General features: G+C 41.6%; 1 protein-coding gene across 3 annotated transcripts in view; it reads left to right on the plus strand.

Annotated features, from left to right (window-relative positions):
* The window catches only part of LOC101165435 (FYVE, RhoGEF and PH domain-containing protein 6), a 31,134-nt gene that overhangs the window by 7,693 nt on the left and 6,006 nt on the right, over positions 1 to 17,435 (plus strand). Inside the window, exons 3-18 of one of the 3 annotated variants that reach the window (XM_011491292.2) lie at positions 1,431 to 1,548; positions 5,215 to 5,282; positions 5,377 to 5,407; positions 9,234 to 9,385; positions 11,386 to 11,542; positions 13,093 to 13,180; positions 14,005 to 14,055; positions 14,136 to 14,194; positions 14,270 to 14,341; positions 14,466 to 14,534; positions 15,886 to 15,969; positions 16,167 to 16,246; positions 16,321 to 16,423; positions 16,496 to 16,639; positions 16,726 to 16,828; positions 17,092 to 17,186. In XM_011491292.2, coding sequence (XP_011489594.1) covers positions 1,431 to 1,548; positions 5,215 to 5,282; positions 5,377 to 5,407; positions 9,234 to 9,385; positions 11,386 to 11,542; positions 13,093 to 13,180; positions 14,005 to 14,055; positions 14,136 to 14,194; positions 14,270 to 14,341; positions 14,466 to 14,534; positions 15,886 to 15,969; positions 16,167 to 16,246; positions 16,321 to 16,423; positions 16,496 to 16,639; positions 16,726 to 16,828; positions 17,092 to 17,186 — 1,474 coding nt within the window. The remainder of the gene's footprint in view (positions 1 to 1,430; positions 1,549 to 5,214; positions 5,283 to 5,376; positions 5,408 to 9,233; positions 9,386 to 11,385; positions 11,543 to 13,092; positions 13,181 to 14,004; positions 14,056 to 14,135; positions 14,195 to 14,269; positions 14,342 to 14,465; positions 14,535 to 15,885; positions 15,970 to 16,166; positions 16,247 to 16,320; positions 16,424 to 16,495; positions 16,640 to 16,725; positions 16,829 to 17,091; positions 17,187 to 17,435) is intronic. The other 2 variants (XM_011491293.3, XM_020714125.2) reach the window with 2 other exon arrangements.

A 17,435-nucleotide genomic window follows, 5' to 3' on the forward strand; every position in this document is an offset into this window, starting at 1 on the left:
TGGAATTGTTTAATCTAATGAATTTGTCGTCTGCTTCTTTTTCAAAAACCTGACAGCTCAAACCAAAACAACGAGCTGCTTCAGAGCTGCAGAACTTTTCATTTTCTCACAGAACTTTCCTGAATTGACATTTACTAGATTTGTAGTTTCAGAGCTCTGCAGACCCCTGAGCATCAGTTTTCATGCGTGTTGCATTCATGATTGTTGTTTTTTTTGTGGCATTTTTTGCCTCTTCTGCTCACAACAGGACTCTCCAAGTGACGGGGTCAGGGTGCAAACATTCAGGATGTGCTCTGCTTCTTAATGCTGTCTGGTATGCAGAGCCGGTCGGAGGGAATCTGTAGTGTTTTTGCCAGGCATCTTGGCCCGTTAGGTTTATGTAAGCAGCCCGGAGCTGTAAACAAGCGGCGCTCTGTGCCTGACCCACAGGGCTGGATTTCTCCACTGCAGAGACAGAGAAGGAGGACAAAGAGGGAGAGAGCGTGTTCTGGGGGTTTAAGGTGAAAAACTGCAAAGGAAATGGAGGCGTCGAGCCCCCCCGCTCGACGCCAGCCAGGATTGGAGAGGAGCATTTCTGGAGTTTGAGCGTAGTTGTCATTCCAGACATCGTCCCGCTTCTTCAGATGAGAAGGGACTGTCGGTTGACAGGCAACGTCCCGGTGGAAGGAATCGAACCTGTGTTGTTTGACGCAAAGGTTCAAATGAGAAGTAAAAATGTTTTTATGGATTCGTTTCTGGCACCACAATATAATTATAATGTGGATTAAAACGTTCCTCTAAAAAAAAAATCACTTGAAGTAAAAAATATGAATGTAAAAAGGGCAAAATGTTAAAGTTCTAAAGACTTTAGCCTTAAATGTTTCATTTAATTCTTCTTTTAGTTCAGTTTTACCCTGGAAAGATGACCGACTTGGACCAATCGCTGTTTACTGGCATTTGGTCAAACATGTTGGTGTCCGGAATATAAAAATAAATCTAAAAAAGTTGGCGTCTGGGTCCCAAAAAGAAGGCGACTGAATTGACTTCATTTGGTTTCTATGGGTGACGTCACACTTGTTCCACTGGTGTTAGCGTAGCGCCATGCGCTCTGCTTCTGAGCGTTCCACCACGCCTCCGTCTCCATTGTTGTTTTTCTTTGATCTCCATCTTCTAGCCTCCTCTTAACCAGACCTGTGGTCATTTGACCGTATTGACTCATTATTTGCACAGTTTGCTCTGTGGCTGTTTCCACCATGTTGCTCAAGCATCAGTTAATCTTTTATTTGTTGCAGGAGGTTGTTTTTCTTTCTTTCTTTTTTTTTTTTGGGGGGGGGGGGGGGGGGGTCTGCAGCCCTGCCCTGTTTGTCTTTCAAACACCATTTTTTTGAAGTAAGGCCGCCCCTTTTGTCTGTGTCTCACAGTCCGTTTTTTCTTTGTGTTGTGGCAAACAGCAGCTGCTTGGAGTACGATGTCCATTCCGAGGAAGAGGAGGAGGAGATGCACAGCTCAGATGAAGAAGACAACAGCTCCACCTGCAGCAAAGAGCACCTGGACGAGGCCGACAGACAGGTGCTGCAGTTCAATCGGAGTCTTGAAGGAGTTGTGACATTAAAGCTGAGGTGTTTGCGATGATGACTGATCATCTCCGTGCTCCTCAAAGCCGGTGACTCAGCCGGTAAAAGCTGGATTCCGGTTTACGGCGCCGGCCTGTTCCTTTGAACATCTGTGTGTGGTCACCCCAGGAGAAACAGTCTCCTCTGCTTTTTAAATGAATCATCAGACCTTTTAGCTTAAACACTCACCAACAAACACATATATTCATAAGTGTGAGCCCAGACGGAGTTGCTAAAGTGACCATAATCTCTTAAGGTGCTGTTTGGATGATGAGGGTCAGGCTGATGTCTTCATCACATCTCAGATCTGAATCTCAGGCTGAATTCTGTTGGCTAATGTTTGCCAGAAAATGACTTGGAGCTTCACTCGTGGTGTTAGAAGAGTCACTTCCTGCTTGCTGAAACCTGATTGGTTATTGACTGCAGCTTTGTTGGACGATGCAAAAGCTTTTTTAAACTAAATCCAATCAGTTTGATTAAATTTCCTCTAATTTGATTCTTGTTGCCTTTAATAAACATGGAAAGTGTTACATTAATACACAGTATACAGCATTCAAATCAAATCAACCTTTATTTATATAGCACTTTTACAACACGTCACGAAAATATTACACATTTAGGTTCAAGATTAGGCATAACAAGGGTTTTATGTCAATAGAGATACTAGGAAGTCCAGGAAAGATTTCTTTGTGAAACAGAAAAAAGTGCATATGAAGAAAAGAGTGGAGGAGAGCTGGCAGTCTTAAATATGGATGTGATTGGCTAAAAAGAAAGGCAGGCTATTTAGCTATGAGTGACATAACAACTCAGCGTATCTGTTTCAAGGTAGATCTTCCTTATTGAGATAGCACCAAAAACTGTATTGCTCGGTATGGAGCTATAACTAAGAGTTTTTGATTATATTTGTTGTTGGCTCCAATAAAATACAGCTATCAGAGTCGTCTCACCTTCATGATTTTAACAATCGTGATGAATTTAGCTCATTTTGATGTTTATATATTTTCTTAACACAATTTAGGACATACATGTTGTAAAGAAGGAGCTCCAGCTTGCAGTTTTAAAAAAGCTGAGTCAAAAGTGCCGTTCCCCATCACAACAACAGTTTTCTCTTGGATCCAGAGATCGTTCCTGTCAGGAAGTCTCTTGTGTAGGATTTGTCATTGCAGAAGGGCGTAATGTAATACAGCTGAGGCAATATAACTCACAGTTTTCTAAGAAGCACAGAGGTTTGTGCGTTTCTAAATCATTGTGGCAGAATTTAAGGAGGTCCAGGACTCTCTTGATTTATTATTATTTGTACTGAAGTGTTGGAGACGGCCATGCTGTATTATTTTGATACGTTTTTCTAGAACTGGAAAATAATTTCACATTTTTTTGAGGAAAAATTCATTTCTTTGCGTGGGAACATATGACCTTAGTCCAGGGGTGGGCAATTCCAAGCCTCGAGGGCCGGTGTGTCTGCATGATTTCCAGATAGTCTTGCCCTACTCATGGCTGATTACCTGGTTCAGGTGTGTCCAGCCAATAATCTTGCCCTACTCATGGCTGATTACCTGGTTCAGGTGTGTCCAGCCAATTAGAACATGCCAGAGCAGGGTATGCTGGAAAACATGCAGGAATGCGGCCCTCAGTGCCCACCTCTGCCTTAGTCTATAGGAGCTAAGTCTAGTTAACACTTGAAGCTACCGAGCCAGAATGACCCGGCTGATGTGCTAAACTGAAGCAGAAACACACCTGTCTGAGGTGAGCTCATCAACATGTCCACCTCTGTCCTGGGCTTCTCCCTGGACTCTGTGGGTGAGAGGAGGATGTTGACCGAGCTCAGTTCCATCACAAACCACAGCTCTCAAGCGCTGCAGACAACCGTGGAGGGACTGAGAAGTTCCTTCAGCGACAGACTCAGACGAGCGCTACTCCAGGTCTTTTCATTCCCACCGCCATCAGACTGCACGACTCGTCTGCATGACCAGCTCATCCAAATATGCACAAAATCTGCACACATTTGCACAATCATTCTTGTATCTATTTTCTTCTTTGCTTGTTTGGTCCGATAGTTGTAATTGTACTATAACTTGTTTTTTTTTCTTTGAGCTGCCATGACGAGTGACTTTGTTCATGTGAGGAAGAATAAAATTCAATCCAAAAACTCAATGTCACTTGGAAAATTCAAAAACTCGTGATTTATTTTCAAAATTTTATCTTTGATCGATTTATAAACTAGCCAGGTAAAAAAAAAGTCATAATAATAATACAGATGCTTGCGCTCTCTAGCGAACTTTAGACGGGGCTGCACATCTACTGGCTTTAGTGGGGGGGACACGTCTGGCACTGCAGGGGTTGAGTCCCTGGTGGCGTAGTGTGTTACTGATGGTAGCTTTTGTTACTTTGGTCCCAGCTCTTTGCACGTTATTTACTAGGTCCCACGAGGAGTTCTGGGATTTTTGCTCATCGTTCCTGTGATCATTTTGACCCCACGGGGGTGAGATCTTGCAGAGAGATGGAGGGAGATTCTCAGTGGTCTTGTATGTTTTCCATTTCCTAGTAATTGCTACCACAGTTGATTTCTTTACACCAAGCTGCTTACTTGTTACAGATTCAGTCGTCAATAATGTTGTTTCTGGTGTGGTGGAGTTTGGAGTGGGACTGTTTGAGGTTGTGGACAGGCGTCTTTTATGTAGGTAACCAGCTCAAACAGGAGCCATTAATACAGGTAACCACTGGAGGACAGAGGATCCTCTTACAGAAGAAGTTACAGGTCTCTGAGAGCCAGAAATCTGGCTTATTTATAGGTGACCAAATACTTATTTTCCACCATAATTTACAAATAAATTCTTTAAGAATCAGACAATGTGATTTTCTGGCTTTTTTCTCATTATGTCTGTCATAGTTGAGTTATACCTGGAAATTACAGGCCTCTCTTATCTTTTTAAGTGGGAGAACTTGCACAATTGGTGCCTGACTAATTGCCCCACTTTATGTGTGCAGGAAAGCACACACTCGCGCTCTCAGATGGAAAAAAATACACACTGGACGACACAAAGTGTAGAGCCCAAAAATGGTTGTTGGGACCAAAAGGTTTCTGCGGTGCCGCACAGACAGACTCCCTTCAAACGTCAATCCTCTACCGCTCATGGGACGGGACTCCAGCGGCTGCAGCCTCGCGGGTTTGTGCGTGTTACCCCAGTCAGTGGGTGGGGGTGGGGGGGGGGCTGCAGGTTCAGGAATAGCTCCCTGGTTGAGTGTTCGTCCTTTGTGACCCTCTCCACGATACTGTCAACAACCCTGTGTGACGCCTCCGGGGACTCTGGCGTATCACAAGCTCAAGCTCCAGAACAATCAGTGGGCACAACCGGGGGCCAAGGTCGCTGCCCAATTTAAGTCACTCAGACCCCCCCCCCATGCACACACACACACACACACACACACACCCATTACCATCTAGCAGCAAACAGAGTCAGCAGGACAGATGGAGACAGAGCAGCTGCTGCCCATTTAAGTCCGAGAGAAAGTCGAATAAATCCAGTAATGGTTGTTTGCAGCGAAGCTGTGAGTGAACGCTCACCTGTTGAGGTGTTTGCACCTTTGGGGAGTCTCCTCACTGTTTGTGTTTCTGATCTTCCAGCAGGAGGATGAGATGAAGAGGAAGAAGGTGGTGCACATCGCCCAGGAAATCATGAGCTCAGAGAAAGTGTGAGTGCCTCAGAGCAAAGAAAACCAACCAAATCCTGCTGCCCCTCGTGTGCTGGAATGGTTTATGACTGATGGATTTGTGCTTTTTTATCAGGTTTGTGGACGTCCTGAAGCTTCTCCATATTGTAAGTGTCATCGTTCTGCTCAGCTGTGATTACAGAGACATACTTATGGTCTGTTGATGTTCTTGTGCTTTTGTGGCCTCACAGATCTTAATTGTGATTAGAGGTTTGACAATCTGCTAAAAGTTTATTTGAAACGTTTGAAAGTTGCTGGATGATCGGGTGTCTTGAAGGTGGTGGCTCAATCAGAAGGTGTTTGGTGTATTAAAACACACATTTTATTCACAATAATGCATCTTTACATCAGCAATAATAACTACACTAGTTCAAAAAAGCTCAAATGAAGTCAATATTATTTGCTCCCCTCACTTCTCCACATATTTGAACTGTTTTGGTTGAAGTCCCGCCTCTGCTGATGTCATGCCTATTGTGATTGGTTTAACTTCAGTTAGGACAAATAGAAGGGTAATGAAATAGCTGCTTTGTACCAGCTGTCTTCTCATTGGCTTACTGGTCCAAAGTTGTATTTTTTAAATGAATAACAAGACCTAATGCCATAAATGTGTCTACAGGATCTTATGAAACTATTCCAGCTTTGTGAACTCTGCTAGAATACTCACATGAAGGTAGATTTTTTTTGGTAGCACACATATTGTAACTTTAAAGATTTCTTACAAATTGAAAATAGTAGAATATAGAAGGGTTATAATCAGAGGAACTGCGGCAAAGTCTCTATCAGAAATATGACAAACTCTGATTTTGATCTTCAGACAGAGTTTAATGTCCGTGTCAAACAAATTTAACTATATAAAAAAAAAGATCTGCCTGGTTTAAAACAGGTTATTGCCTTAAGCTTAAAAAATCAGATTAACACCAGTAAAATCTGAATTTTTTTTTGTCCCTGAATGTCATTTTCAACTTTTTGGATATACTCTGTACATGGGAGCTCAGTGGTCCCGGAGGTCGTGAGTTCAAAACCACGGTCTGGTCACACCAAAGACTGTAAAAATGGGACCCAATGCCGCCTTGCTTGACACTCAGCATGAAGAGGTTATACTGGGGTTAAACCACCAAATGGTTCCCAAGCTGATCCCAGAGGCTGTTTGATGTTACCGATTATGTTTTTATCTAGATTTATATTCAGCAGAAAAAAGAGGGAAATAGTACTTCTGAGAAATTTAACACTGTCAATCATTTTTTCAATGAGAAAACACCAGAAAACAATAAAAATCACTTTGATAATTTACTCCAATGTAAGACCAGTAAAACCGACAACCCTGAAAAAGAAAAGGATTTATGTGAAGTCAGTTTTTGTCTGTTGTGTTTCCACTTGCGTGTACAGAGGTCTCTCCTTTATCACAGAGAGCATGATTCTAAAAATAAGCTGTGATCGGCGGAATCTGCATCAAAGTATTCATCTTTGGTTTTAAGGCAGGAAAAACTCTCCCTGCAGACATTTTTACACTTTTGTCTCTCGTTTAAACTCTCGAAATTCCAAGAAAAATATGCCCAGTACTATAGAACAAAAACAAATCAGAATAGAAGATACATGTTACAAATTCTGCACTGTACAAGAGAAAAAGAATGGAGAATATTGATTGACAACAGTCTACAACCAATCAGGACACAAAACACAATGAATTGTAAGACAGAAACCGTAAAAAAGTTTACCTGTGGTAAAGTAAGGGTCCACTGGACCACAGACGGTTAGGAACATGAAGTCTTTGGTCTTTAGTCGACGACAAACATGCCAAATGTGTTACTTTAGCTTATAAGAAAACACTCAATATATGTCTAAGCCAAAGAATAAAGACTTTTATGTACAAACTAAAGTTCTTCAATTATGTAACAAACCAGTAAATCTTCTTAAAAGACATTTTTCTTGTTTATGGCCTTAAAAATAACATATGAAGATTTTGTCATTGCATTGAGGGTCCAGCTGTCCATTCTCTTCGTATGCATGGCACCTTATAGTAAGTTGGTCTTGATGGGGGGGTGGGGGGCAAGGTTTGACCAAGAGCAGGTCAGGTCACATTCTTCTCCCAGATGCAGCTGCTTCCTCAGGCCATAAAGACGACCTCCAAATCTATCGGGGCTTTAAACGAATGGCGGCGTGGCCGCACACGGTCGTGAGGTGAGCCGGGGAGTCCATGCTGCATACTTGTGGTCGGTCCTCCAGCTGACATGTTTTCCTTCTCCATGCTGAATCCATCTGAGGCTGCTGGTAGTGTGTGTTGGAGAATTTTAGAGGTGGTGGTTTTGTAAGGTCAGCAGAAATGCTGACACTCCACACATACCTTGTAGAAGTTACAAAAGTAAAACAAAACCAAAACCAGAGAAAATCAGACACACTCTCTGAACTACCGTAAGTCATCAACACCTTACAGAGTTAACATATTTCCAACAGAAATCAGAATCGGTTGGTTATTAGTTATTTGCGTAAACACAAACACCTCACTACTGTAAAGTGTTGCATATAAATGACACATAAACTGTGTTAACGGTTGAAGAGTCATGGTAAATCAAAGAATTTCCATCGACTATTAAATTGTGCAAATTGGATTTGCGATAATAAATTTGCCAAATGGAAACACTGCATTTTTTTTTTAATTTCGAAAAAAAAATTGGTGCTTGGAGAAGGTTTTTGAGGCAGATCAAAATTGATATATTTTGCAAAACTATTTCAAAAGTGTTTTCACAATGGAAACATTTTTATTTTTATTTTAAAGATTCGTCTGACCAAATGTAGCCAGTTTGTAGATAGCAATAAGCTTCTTGGTAGGAACTGGCTGCCGTGGCCACTGCAGAGCGGGCGCCACAAGAAGTCATCACCCAGCCAGTGACAGACGTTTGGATGCATCTGCTGCAAATCATTGTTCACGTCTGTCTCCGTGTTTTTATTGACTTTTCATGTGAGTTGGTTTGTTTTTAATCACATAATCCGGATTGAATGGAAACAGTGTAAGTGAGAAATTGTTTTTTTTTTTCCACATTTCGTTAAAGTTTTGCGCATACGTGTAATAGAAACGCACCTACTTAGAGGTTTCTGAAATCAAGGAGTGTTTTAACTGGCCAGGAGTCTGCTGAAAAAACCTACAAGTTGGCACGTATCAGATATCTTTCATCTAATAATTCTGTGTGTGATGAAAGCACATTATGATAAGTGTTCTCCATTTAACTGTCTAAAAAATACCATCCAAGCAATCTTCACGTGGAACAAAAAAGTTACTGTATGCTAATTTTCGTTAGCATATTACTGCTAACAGGTGTTTTCACATTCCAAAAGTGTTTGCTTGAATCACAAAGAAATTTTTTTCACCTGAAACTGTAAAAAAACAAAAGAACTCCAGTGTTTCTGTTTAGAAGTTTCCTCCACATGCATATTTTTGTGTATTTAAGGGATGTTGGCTTGGCTTAGTGTTAGCCATTGTTCAGCTTAGATTTGTCACATTAGTCCAGTTAGAAGAGAACACTCATGATGGAAACACATAGAAGAAAGAAAATAGGCTTTATTGTTGCGCAATGTATGTGTTTCTCCTGTAAAGCAGCCTGTTGTGGCCGTTTTTAGACATGATTAGTGCAGTGATTTCAGCTGTGGATGAAGTCGAGCGAACCCGGACGTTCGAATCCCGCTAGCCTCCCAGCTTCCTTCCAGGTCCGTGTGTGTATTGGCACGCTGGACGGAGCCAAAGCGCTGAGTCAGATGGGTCATGACATACATGTAGAGGTGTGGGGAGAAAGGGGGACGAGTGGCAGACAGTTAATGAGGTGATAACCAGGTGTTCCTGTGCAGCAGCGGACTCTATCTGGACAGCTCCACGTGTGTGTGTGTGTGTGTGTGTTTCTGCTTGGAAACTACAGAATTCAACATCCATGTGTATCCTTTCAGGACTTTCGGGATGCAGTTGCCAAGGCAACCCGTCAAAATGGAAAGCCGGTGGTGGATGAGCGGATCCTCAATCAGATCTTGTACTACCTGCCTCAGTTGTACCAGCTCAACAAAGACCTGCTGAGAGAGCTGGAGGAGAGAGTTGGACACTGGTACACACACAAATCCTACATTGGTTTAAAGAACCACAAGAAGAGGGATCTTTTGAGTCTTTACCATGACAACGTCCTACTGACACTTAGTGTAAACGCTGTCTATGGATACATAAACAAACTTCTGGTTTATAGTTGGCATTCCTTCAATAGATTCAGTTAATGCCTTTGTCACAACTTCCCTTACGGATGGATGAGGACAAAAAAGGGGCAAACCGGTACAGGGCTCGCAAGTGACCCTTAAAAGTACTTCAAAAATACTCTCACCACATGCATGACAAGGGTCCCTCCCAATTTCTTTTTAAAGTATTCCATGAGGTTGCCATATGAGCCTCACCTGCGCTCCCCTTTAAATGCAACTGCTCCTCACTATGACCCCCCCACAGGCCCAAACATCCTATCTACAGGTCCACGGGACTAAACGCCGCCTCACACAGCCACAGATACAAAAGTTGTGGTCTTTACGTGAAATTTTCACAGATGCATCATGAATGTACCACGGGAAAAGTACAAAGTACATGAACCGTGCGGGATTATTGCTCTGGTTATATGCCACTCATTAGTGATCTCTGTGTTAATTACATATTGATGTAAAAGTTACACATCTGTGGTACATACGTGAAAAGTCTGTTGGTGGAAAGCCACAAATTCGCGTATAAGTCTCGCAAAAATCTCACTCTTGCGTAAGATTTACGTTAAAACTATGTATAAACTATGTGAAATACGTGTAAACTGCGTTATTCTCAGCCGACCAAACATTCCGAACAGCTCAAAACCGAATTCACGTAAAGACCCGGTGGAAACCCAAATGCAGGAAAGAACCACAAACCGCCATGCAGCAAGTCCAAAGGGTTTAATGTCAAAGCATTAAGCCAGGAAGAGCACAGCTGGAACACAGAACCAGCTGATACTTAAGGCTGATGGAGAATTATCGGCAAAGTGCAGTTAGCTGTGACTGCTCAACACGAGCACAGGTGAATGGGCGGAGTCACAGCCAGCCTGCAAAGAAACAAAATGACACGACATCAACGGACATCTGCACACATCCACAAATGCAAGAAACACTTGTTGATTACGTGTATCATGAAAGAGCGAAGTTTCATTGGTGCAAAATGTGCGACACGGCCTTGAAGCTTTAGGGCGCGTTGCTGCATTTCATCCTGCGGGTGTGGTTTTCTGCAGCAGACCTTTGAACTTTTTCTTTAACTCCTTAAATAAATATAAATAAATCAGAAAAATGGTCCCAAAAAAACTGATGTGCAAAGAAAAAATGCTGTGAAGATCTGGTCTGAATTAACCTTTTAGTATCTCAGCGCCTGGATGCAAAGAGGAATGATCTCAACCGTATGTGTGAGTGTGTGTGTGTGTGTGTGTGTGTGAGTGTGTGTGTGTGTGGGGGTGTAAGGCCACATATTGCTCTTATGCTTGTTTTCAATTTATTCCTCAACCATGTTTCCATCTGAAAGGATGAACAGATGATAGCTGAGCATTTACCTTAAATATATCACACCTTGTCACATAAAGCTAAAAACATATTTATACTTATGTAATCCTGGATCAGTCTATCTTATGTCAGTGTTATTTGTTTAACATAAATATGCTGGAAACACAGTTTAAACAGCTTTTATTTGGAGTTTTGCTTTCAGATTTAGTGGAAATAATCCCACCTCCTTCATGATGGTGTTTTTGAATTCTCAGATTAGTTTTTTTTAAGCTCAGCTGCTGAACTCTGTTTTATTTGGAGCTTGTTGATGGATTTTTAAGCCAAACGGCTGTTGAGTCAGAAATGACTTTTCTGTTGAAAAAATGACAAATTCTTCTCACGAATGGGACGTTTTTCACTCTTCCTTAACAAACGGACCAAATTTGAAAAAGGAAAAACCGTGAGAACCGCTTCAAGTTTTCTCTGTGTCCTTACAATAGGAATAAAAAAAATGTTCATTTCAGGGCCCGAGCGAATTCAACGATGGAAATGATTGTTTTCGTCTGTGTGCTAACAGGAGCGACCACCAGAGGCTGGCCGACATCTTCGTCCAGAAGGGTCCGTACCTGAAGATGTACTCCACCTACATCCGCCAGTTCGACAACAACGTGGCTCTGCTGGACGAGCAGTGCCGCAAAAACCTGGGATTTGCTGCAGTTGTCCGAGAATTTGAGGTGGATTTCAAACCCTGATGTTATTTACCTGCTATGATCATCAAATGTAGAATATTATCGTATTTAATTTGACATTATTTGGCCTTTTTAGAGCTTTGAAGTGAGATAGCAAACCTTTTTAAATCAGGGGGTTTAGAGCAGTGTTTTTCAGCCTTGTTTTAAGCCAATGTAGACTTTTTCCTTGACAAAAATCCCACGGCACAGCAGTGTGCAAAAATGTAAAATTAAAAAAAAATAAGGAGAAACTCCAAAGTCTGAATTGATGTACAGTCCCTCCACAATCGCAAGCGCATTTTTTGCAATAATTGAGAGAGAAAACGCTGGAAGTTTCAGCTGTTTTTTTCTAAATCTTGTATTACAAGTCATGACAGTTTTTAAAAATAATTTTCCACTAAACAATTTACAATTTTGCCCTGGTATTTGTTTTTCCCTCCAGTTTACTAATATTCTGTTTCATTTAACCTAACAAAAAAACAATAATATTTCTTTCTAAACAGTGATTTATTTTTCTAACGTTATTATATGATCACGGTGGCGCAGTGGTTAGCGCTCTTGCCTCACAGCAAGAAGGCCCCCGGTTCAAGTCCCGGCTGGGGGACATGAAAAACACAACATCAATGGGGGACCTTTCTGTGTGGAGTTTGCATGTTCTCCCCGTGTATGCGTGGGTTTTCTCCGCGATCTCCGGCTTCCTCCCACTGTCCAAAAACATGCTTCATAGGTTGATTGGCAACTCTAAATTATTGAATATATGATCACATCACAAAGACCAACTTTATATTCATGTTTATGTTCGGTTAAAAAGTTAACATGTTGAAGTTTTAGTAGTTTTTCTTTTGTATTAATCAAAAATTATGTCTTTGAAAACTTTAAAAAAAACATTTTATTTCTTTTTGGGTGAATAAATTGTTTGTGAAATGTGTCTTTTGGCCACTTGGCCTTAATCCTGTTTCTTTAATATTGTTATTACTTCTATTTAAGCTTAACTTTAAAATTTTCAAAAGGGACAGAATTTGTCCTTCAAACAGATGTTATTAGAAAAGTGTTTCAGTTAGAAAGATGCCTTGGACCAAAGAGTGTGATGTCTGGCCCAATGCATCATGGGAGATGTAGTGCAAAAACCAACACAGATGCCAGACAGCCTCATGTCTTTGAACTTTGGTATTTGGTTCACTTTTTCCACGCTCTGACGCCGCTAGAGACCAGCTTTAGCTCTTATTTGTGCTGGAACTGAGAGACTTTACTAGTCAAGTGGAACCAGGAAGTGAGGACTGCTGGTTGGTCAGACTGATGACGTATGATTAAGGCTCCACGAATGATTGGTGGAGACAGTTGAAGGGGCGGAACTTTTCTCAGTGTTTCATCAGGGCCTGTTTGAATGAACACAGATTTTAAATCTTGGCGATGGTAAATGTTTTTACATAAATGACGCCACATTAGTGTGCCTCGGCTAAACACTGGTTTAGACATCCCTGAAAATGCAAAATGTTGTACGATTCTTCTATGTGGGTGTGTGTAAAATGTGTTTTTTGTCGTTTGTTCTGCCTCAGATGAGTCCGCGATGTGCCAGCCTGGCTCTGAAACACTACCTGCTGAAACCGGTGCAGAGGATCCCGCAGTACCAGCTGCTGCTCACAGGTACCAACAACTTGTTTCATCCTCTCAGTCCTGCTGCTGAGGGGCTGGAACATCTTGATGCCGTTTTGTTAACTCCCAAGGAGAGACATGGAGCTTAAGTCAACTCTTACAGTAGTTTTTCTTGTACCACAGCACCATCTAGTGGTGAATCTTATATGGAAACACAGATAAGCTATCCTTGAAGCCCTAAATCTCGCTTTTCTAAAGCCTTTCAGAGTAAACTATATCCATATTTTTATGATAATACATATTAGCTTTAATGATGAATGATTTTTCCATGAAATATGAGTTATTTTCACCGTTCACTTTCCTACTCAGAGGTAAGACGACTTGCTCTCTGAGGCACCGCCCATTTCATGACATCAGCCTAGAGTTGGCCTTGGCAGCGTGTCTGCCTCTCGCCCTCAAAAGCAAACAACGTCCAAAATGGTTGCTATGGAGATAAAACCATAAGAAAGCTTCCGTTTTCATAAAATTGTGGCGTGCAGGTCTGACCAGGATGGCAAGAATAGGGGGAATAGAGTGAAGAGAATCAGCACATAGCTTTCTTCTGCAGTTCATATGAGACATTTAAAAAAGAACTCTGACCAGTCCGAGCTAGGGGTTAATTCTGACTATAAGTGTCGCCACCAGATGTGAAAAAATATGCAAAATTGTACTTTTCTAGTTGCAGTGTTTCAGAAAATGGAAGAAAAGGCTTTTAGATATCCTTCTGCTTTCCAAAATAGAGCAGAAGAAAATCTCCTGTTCATCCACTCCTGCTGCGTTTTTTTGGAACAAAAGTGTTTAAAAATATTAAAGCTGAAGTCTGTCTGCTCTCACAGACTATCTGAAGAACCTTCCAGAAGACTCAGAGGACTACAAAGACACACAAAGTGAGAGGTCAAAGGGTGAAATCAGTGTTTTCTTTTTTACTGAACACACATCAAACTCCTGTTTTCTCTTCTACCTTCAGCTGCTCTAAGTATAGTGAAGGAAGTGGCCAACCATGCCAACGACATCATGAAACAGGGGGTGAGACTCCGTCTACAGCCGTGTTTGGTCGTCTTTGGCCACATTTCTTTGCTCATCTTTCTCTTCTGCTTTCAGGACAACTTCCAGAAGCTGATGCAGATTCAGTACAGCCTCAACGGTCACCATGAGATCGTTCAGCCCGGCAGGGTGAGTCCAGATTCAGTCTGGGTCCGGAGGTCCACCAAGCTTTCCGTTTCTGTGACAAATCCTGGACTCTGCCTGTTTTCTGTCTTTGTAGCTGCAGCTCAAAGCAACTGTTTGTGTTTCCCAGGTGTTTCTGAAGGAGGGAACTCTGATGAAACTGTCCAGGAAAGTCATGCAGCCGCGCATGTTTTTTCTGGTGAGCGGAAAATCCGGTGGTTGTCGTTGTAACCGCCATGTTCTTTAAGCTCCATCTCATTTCAGTAAAGGATAATGTCCATTATCAGAAATAATTAGACTTTGCAGAAGCTGAAAAAAAGCTTGTCGCCGTGACGTAGAAGCTACCACGGCAAGTCTAGAAAACGTCCTAGATAACAACAGGTTTTTGGGTTTTGTCTATAAAAAAAGGTATAATCCTAGTTAAAAGACCGCTGGAAACGCTTTTACAATAGTTTCAAAGATGATCAAGTGTTTACACAACAAAAATACAAGAAAAAAGTCAGAAAATGGGAAAAACCTTCTTTAAATAAGCAAAAAACTCTACCAATGGGGTAAGAAAATAATCTTACCAAGATTTCTTATTTTAAGAAAGTAATTCTAGACCCGTTTTCTCAAACTAAGATTATTTTGCCACAGATAAACTATCTTGATAAGATTTTTTTTCTTGCAAGACTGAAAATAAAACAATTTTTTCTTTTTACTTTGTTTCAGCGTAGAACCTTTTTTTTTCCCTCTAAAGATTATCTGCGTTTACATGGACACATGGACACGAAAAGCCTGGTCAGAATAAAAATGCGTCCTGTAAACACGCCTTTCGGAATACCCCGACCCGATCAGGCTCATTCGGATCAAAGTTTCCTTCCCATCAAGATGAGTGGGTTATGCCGATTGCTAATCCGAATGTGGTGCATGTGAACAATTTCACGAATGCGCTGGTTTTTACGCCACGTGTAGACAGGATGCGCTCCTTAGGAGGTTTCCGAGCGCAGTTCACAATGGGATACATTTGTTTCATCGCCCATGTACACAGTTCAATACTAATGCCATCTTTGATCCGAGTAAAGACATTTTTGCACACGGACACCCAGTTTATGTTTGAAACCTCTGCTTTTTTAGACTCCAACCACCTTCGGCTCTGCTTTCACTCTCAGAGTTCAAACTTTCATGGAAAAATAAGTCCAGGATTAAAGAATGAAAAACAAAGATTGAAGATATATGAGGATTTGGCAAACTGAACGCATTCTGTATAAGAGATGCGGGATAGAGGAGATTGATTGACAATGCTCAACAGCCAATAAGAACGAACACAATGCACTGTAAAAAATATATGGGGATATTTAATCAAAAGAATCTGTTTTCAGTCATTGTTCGTCTTTTCATTTTTTTTCTGTGAATTTTCTTACTTTGATTTATTCTTTTCATAGAAAAATATTTTGATACCTGATAAAATTGAATTGCAATGTGAAGTCATAAAAAGTGCTGAAAGGCCGTCTGTAAAAAATGTCTTGAATCAAACAAAGAAAGTGTTTTTTTTCCTTTTGTTTTTCCAGTTCAACGATGCTCTCATGTACACCACCCCAGTCCAGTCTGGCCAGTACAAACTCAACAGTGTTCTCTCTCTGGCTGGAATGAAGGTTAGACACTTAATCTGGGATTTCTTTTCTCTCTGGTGTTCTTTATCTATTTTAGTTCACTTTTATTCTTATGCGTTGCGTTTAGAATTTAGAAAAAGATTTGATTACTTATAGTTTTCGTCCTTTAGCCTTATTTTTAGCGGCCTGTATTCCTTTGACGTTTTCTTTCAGCTGTTGTTGGTTTTCTGTGTTTTCAGGTCAGTAAACCCAGCCAGGAAGCCTATCAGAACGAGCTGAACATTGAAAGCGTGGAGCGCTCTTTCATCCTGTCAGCCAGGTTGGATTTCTGCCATGTACTTCATTTTATTCATTTAGAAACCTCAAGTTTAACTGTAGCCTTTTGTGCTGCAGCTCAGCAACAGAAAGAGATGAGTGGCTGGAAGCAATCGCCAAAGCCATCGACGACTACACCAAGAAGAAAATAACCTTCATTTCCAGCCGCAGTCAGGAGGAGGTGAAGACGCAACTCTGCCTGTAAAACCGTCAGATCTGCGTTCCCGTTAACCGCCACTCTGCTCCAATCCAGGCAGAGGTTTTTGTCGACAACGGAGCCCCTTTGGGTTCAAAAGCTCCCATCTGGATCCCGGACTTGAGGGCCACCATGTGCATGATCTGTACCTGCGAGTTCACGCTCACCTGGAGGAGGCATCACTGTCGCGCCTGTGGGAAGGTCTGCAGCTCCTCCCCCCTCTTGCCTCAGTCCTTTACTGAGCGCATGTGGGACTTCCCTCCTTCTCACTGTGCTGTTTCCTACAGGTGGTGTGCCAAGCGTGTTCCACCAACAAGTACTACCTGGAGTACTTGAAGAACCAGCCGGCTCGTGTGTGCGATCACTGTTTCGCCAAGCTGAAGGAGAACAGTAAGTGAAATGTTATTCCCCGATTTTGGACAGACTATGGTACCACAGTGGATGGAAAAACAACAAATTCTTGAAACTCACTGCTAGAGAGGTCGGGTAACACAAAGCTCCAAAACATCTGACAGAGTTGGCTGGCAGCAGTCTGATCTCTGTCTTGTTGACGTCGTATGAAATTTGTCAGTCTTGTTTGTTTTGTGATTTTGTTTTTCAAAGAAATTGAAGTTCACAAAGAGATTTTTTTTTTTTTTTTTTTTAATGCTTAGGTGACCGATGCGCCTCGACTTCAGTGTCTCCGATCAAGTCTGGAGCTTTCTCCTTCACCAGGAAGCAGAAGAAGATTCCTGCTGCGCTAAAAGAGGTAAAGACTGTGAACTTGTAGCTTCTTCCTTTAGTTAACACATAAACAGCAGATCTGTAGCTGCAGTGTTAACATTCTTTACAACTCTGTAGCTCTTTAACCGTTTACGCAATTCATGTAATTCCAACGATTCTAAAGGTGATAAAAGCAGCCTAATGCTGATATGCAGCACTTTACAGTAGACGTGCTTCTGCAGTCAACGTAAATTAGATCATTCTGTTGTGGAGAAAAGCGACTTTGATAAAAAGT

This window comes from Oryzias latipes, chromosome 23 (genome assembly GCF_002234675.1).
Source record: "Oryzias latipes chromosome 23, ASM223467v1".
NCBI lineage: Eukaryota > Metazoa > Chordata > Actinopteri > Beloniformes > Adrianichthyidae > Oryzias > Oryzias latipes.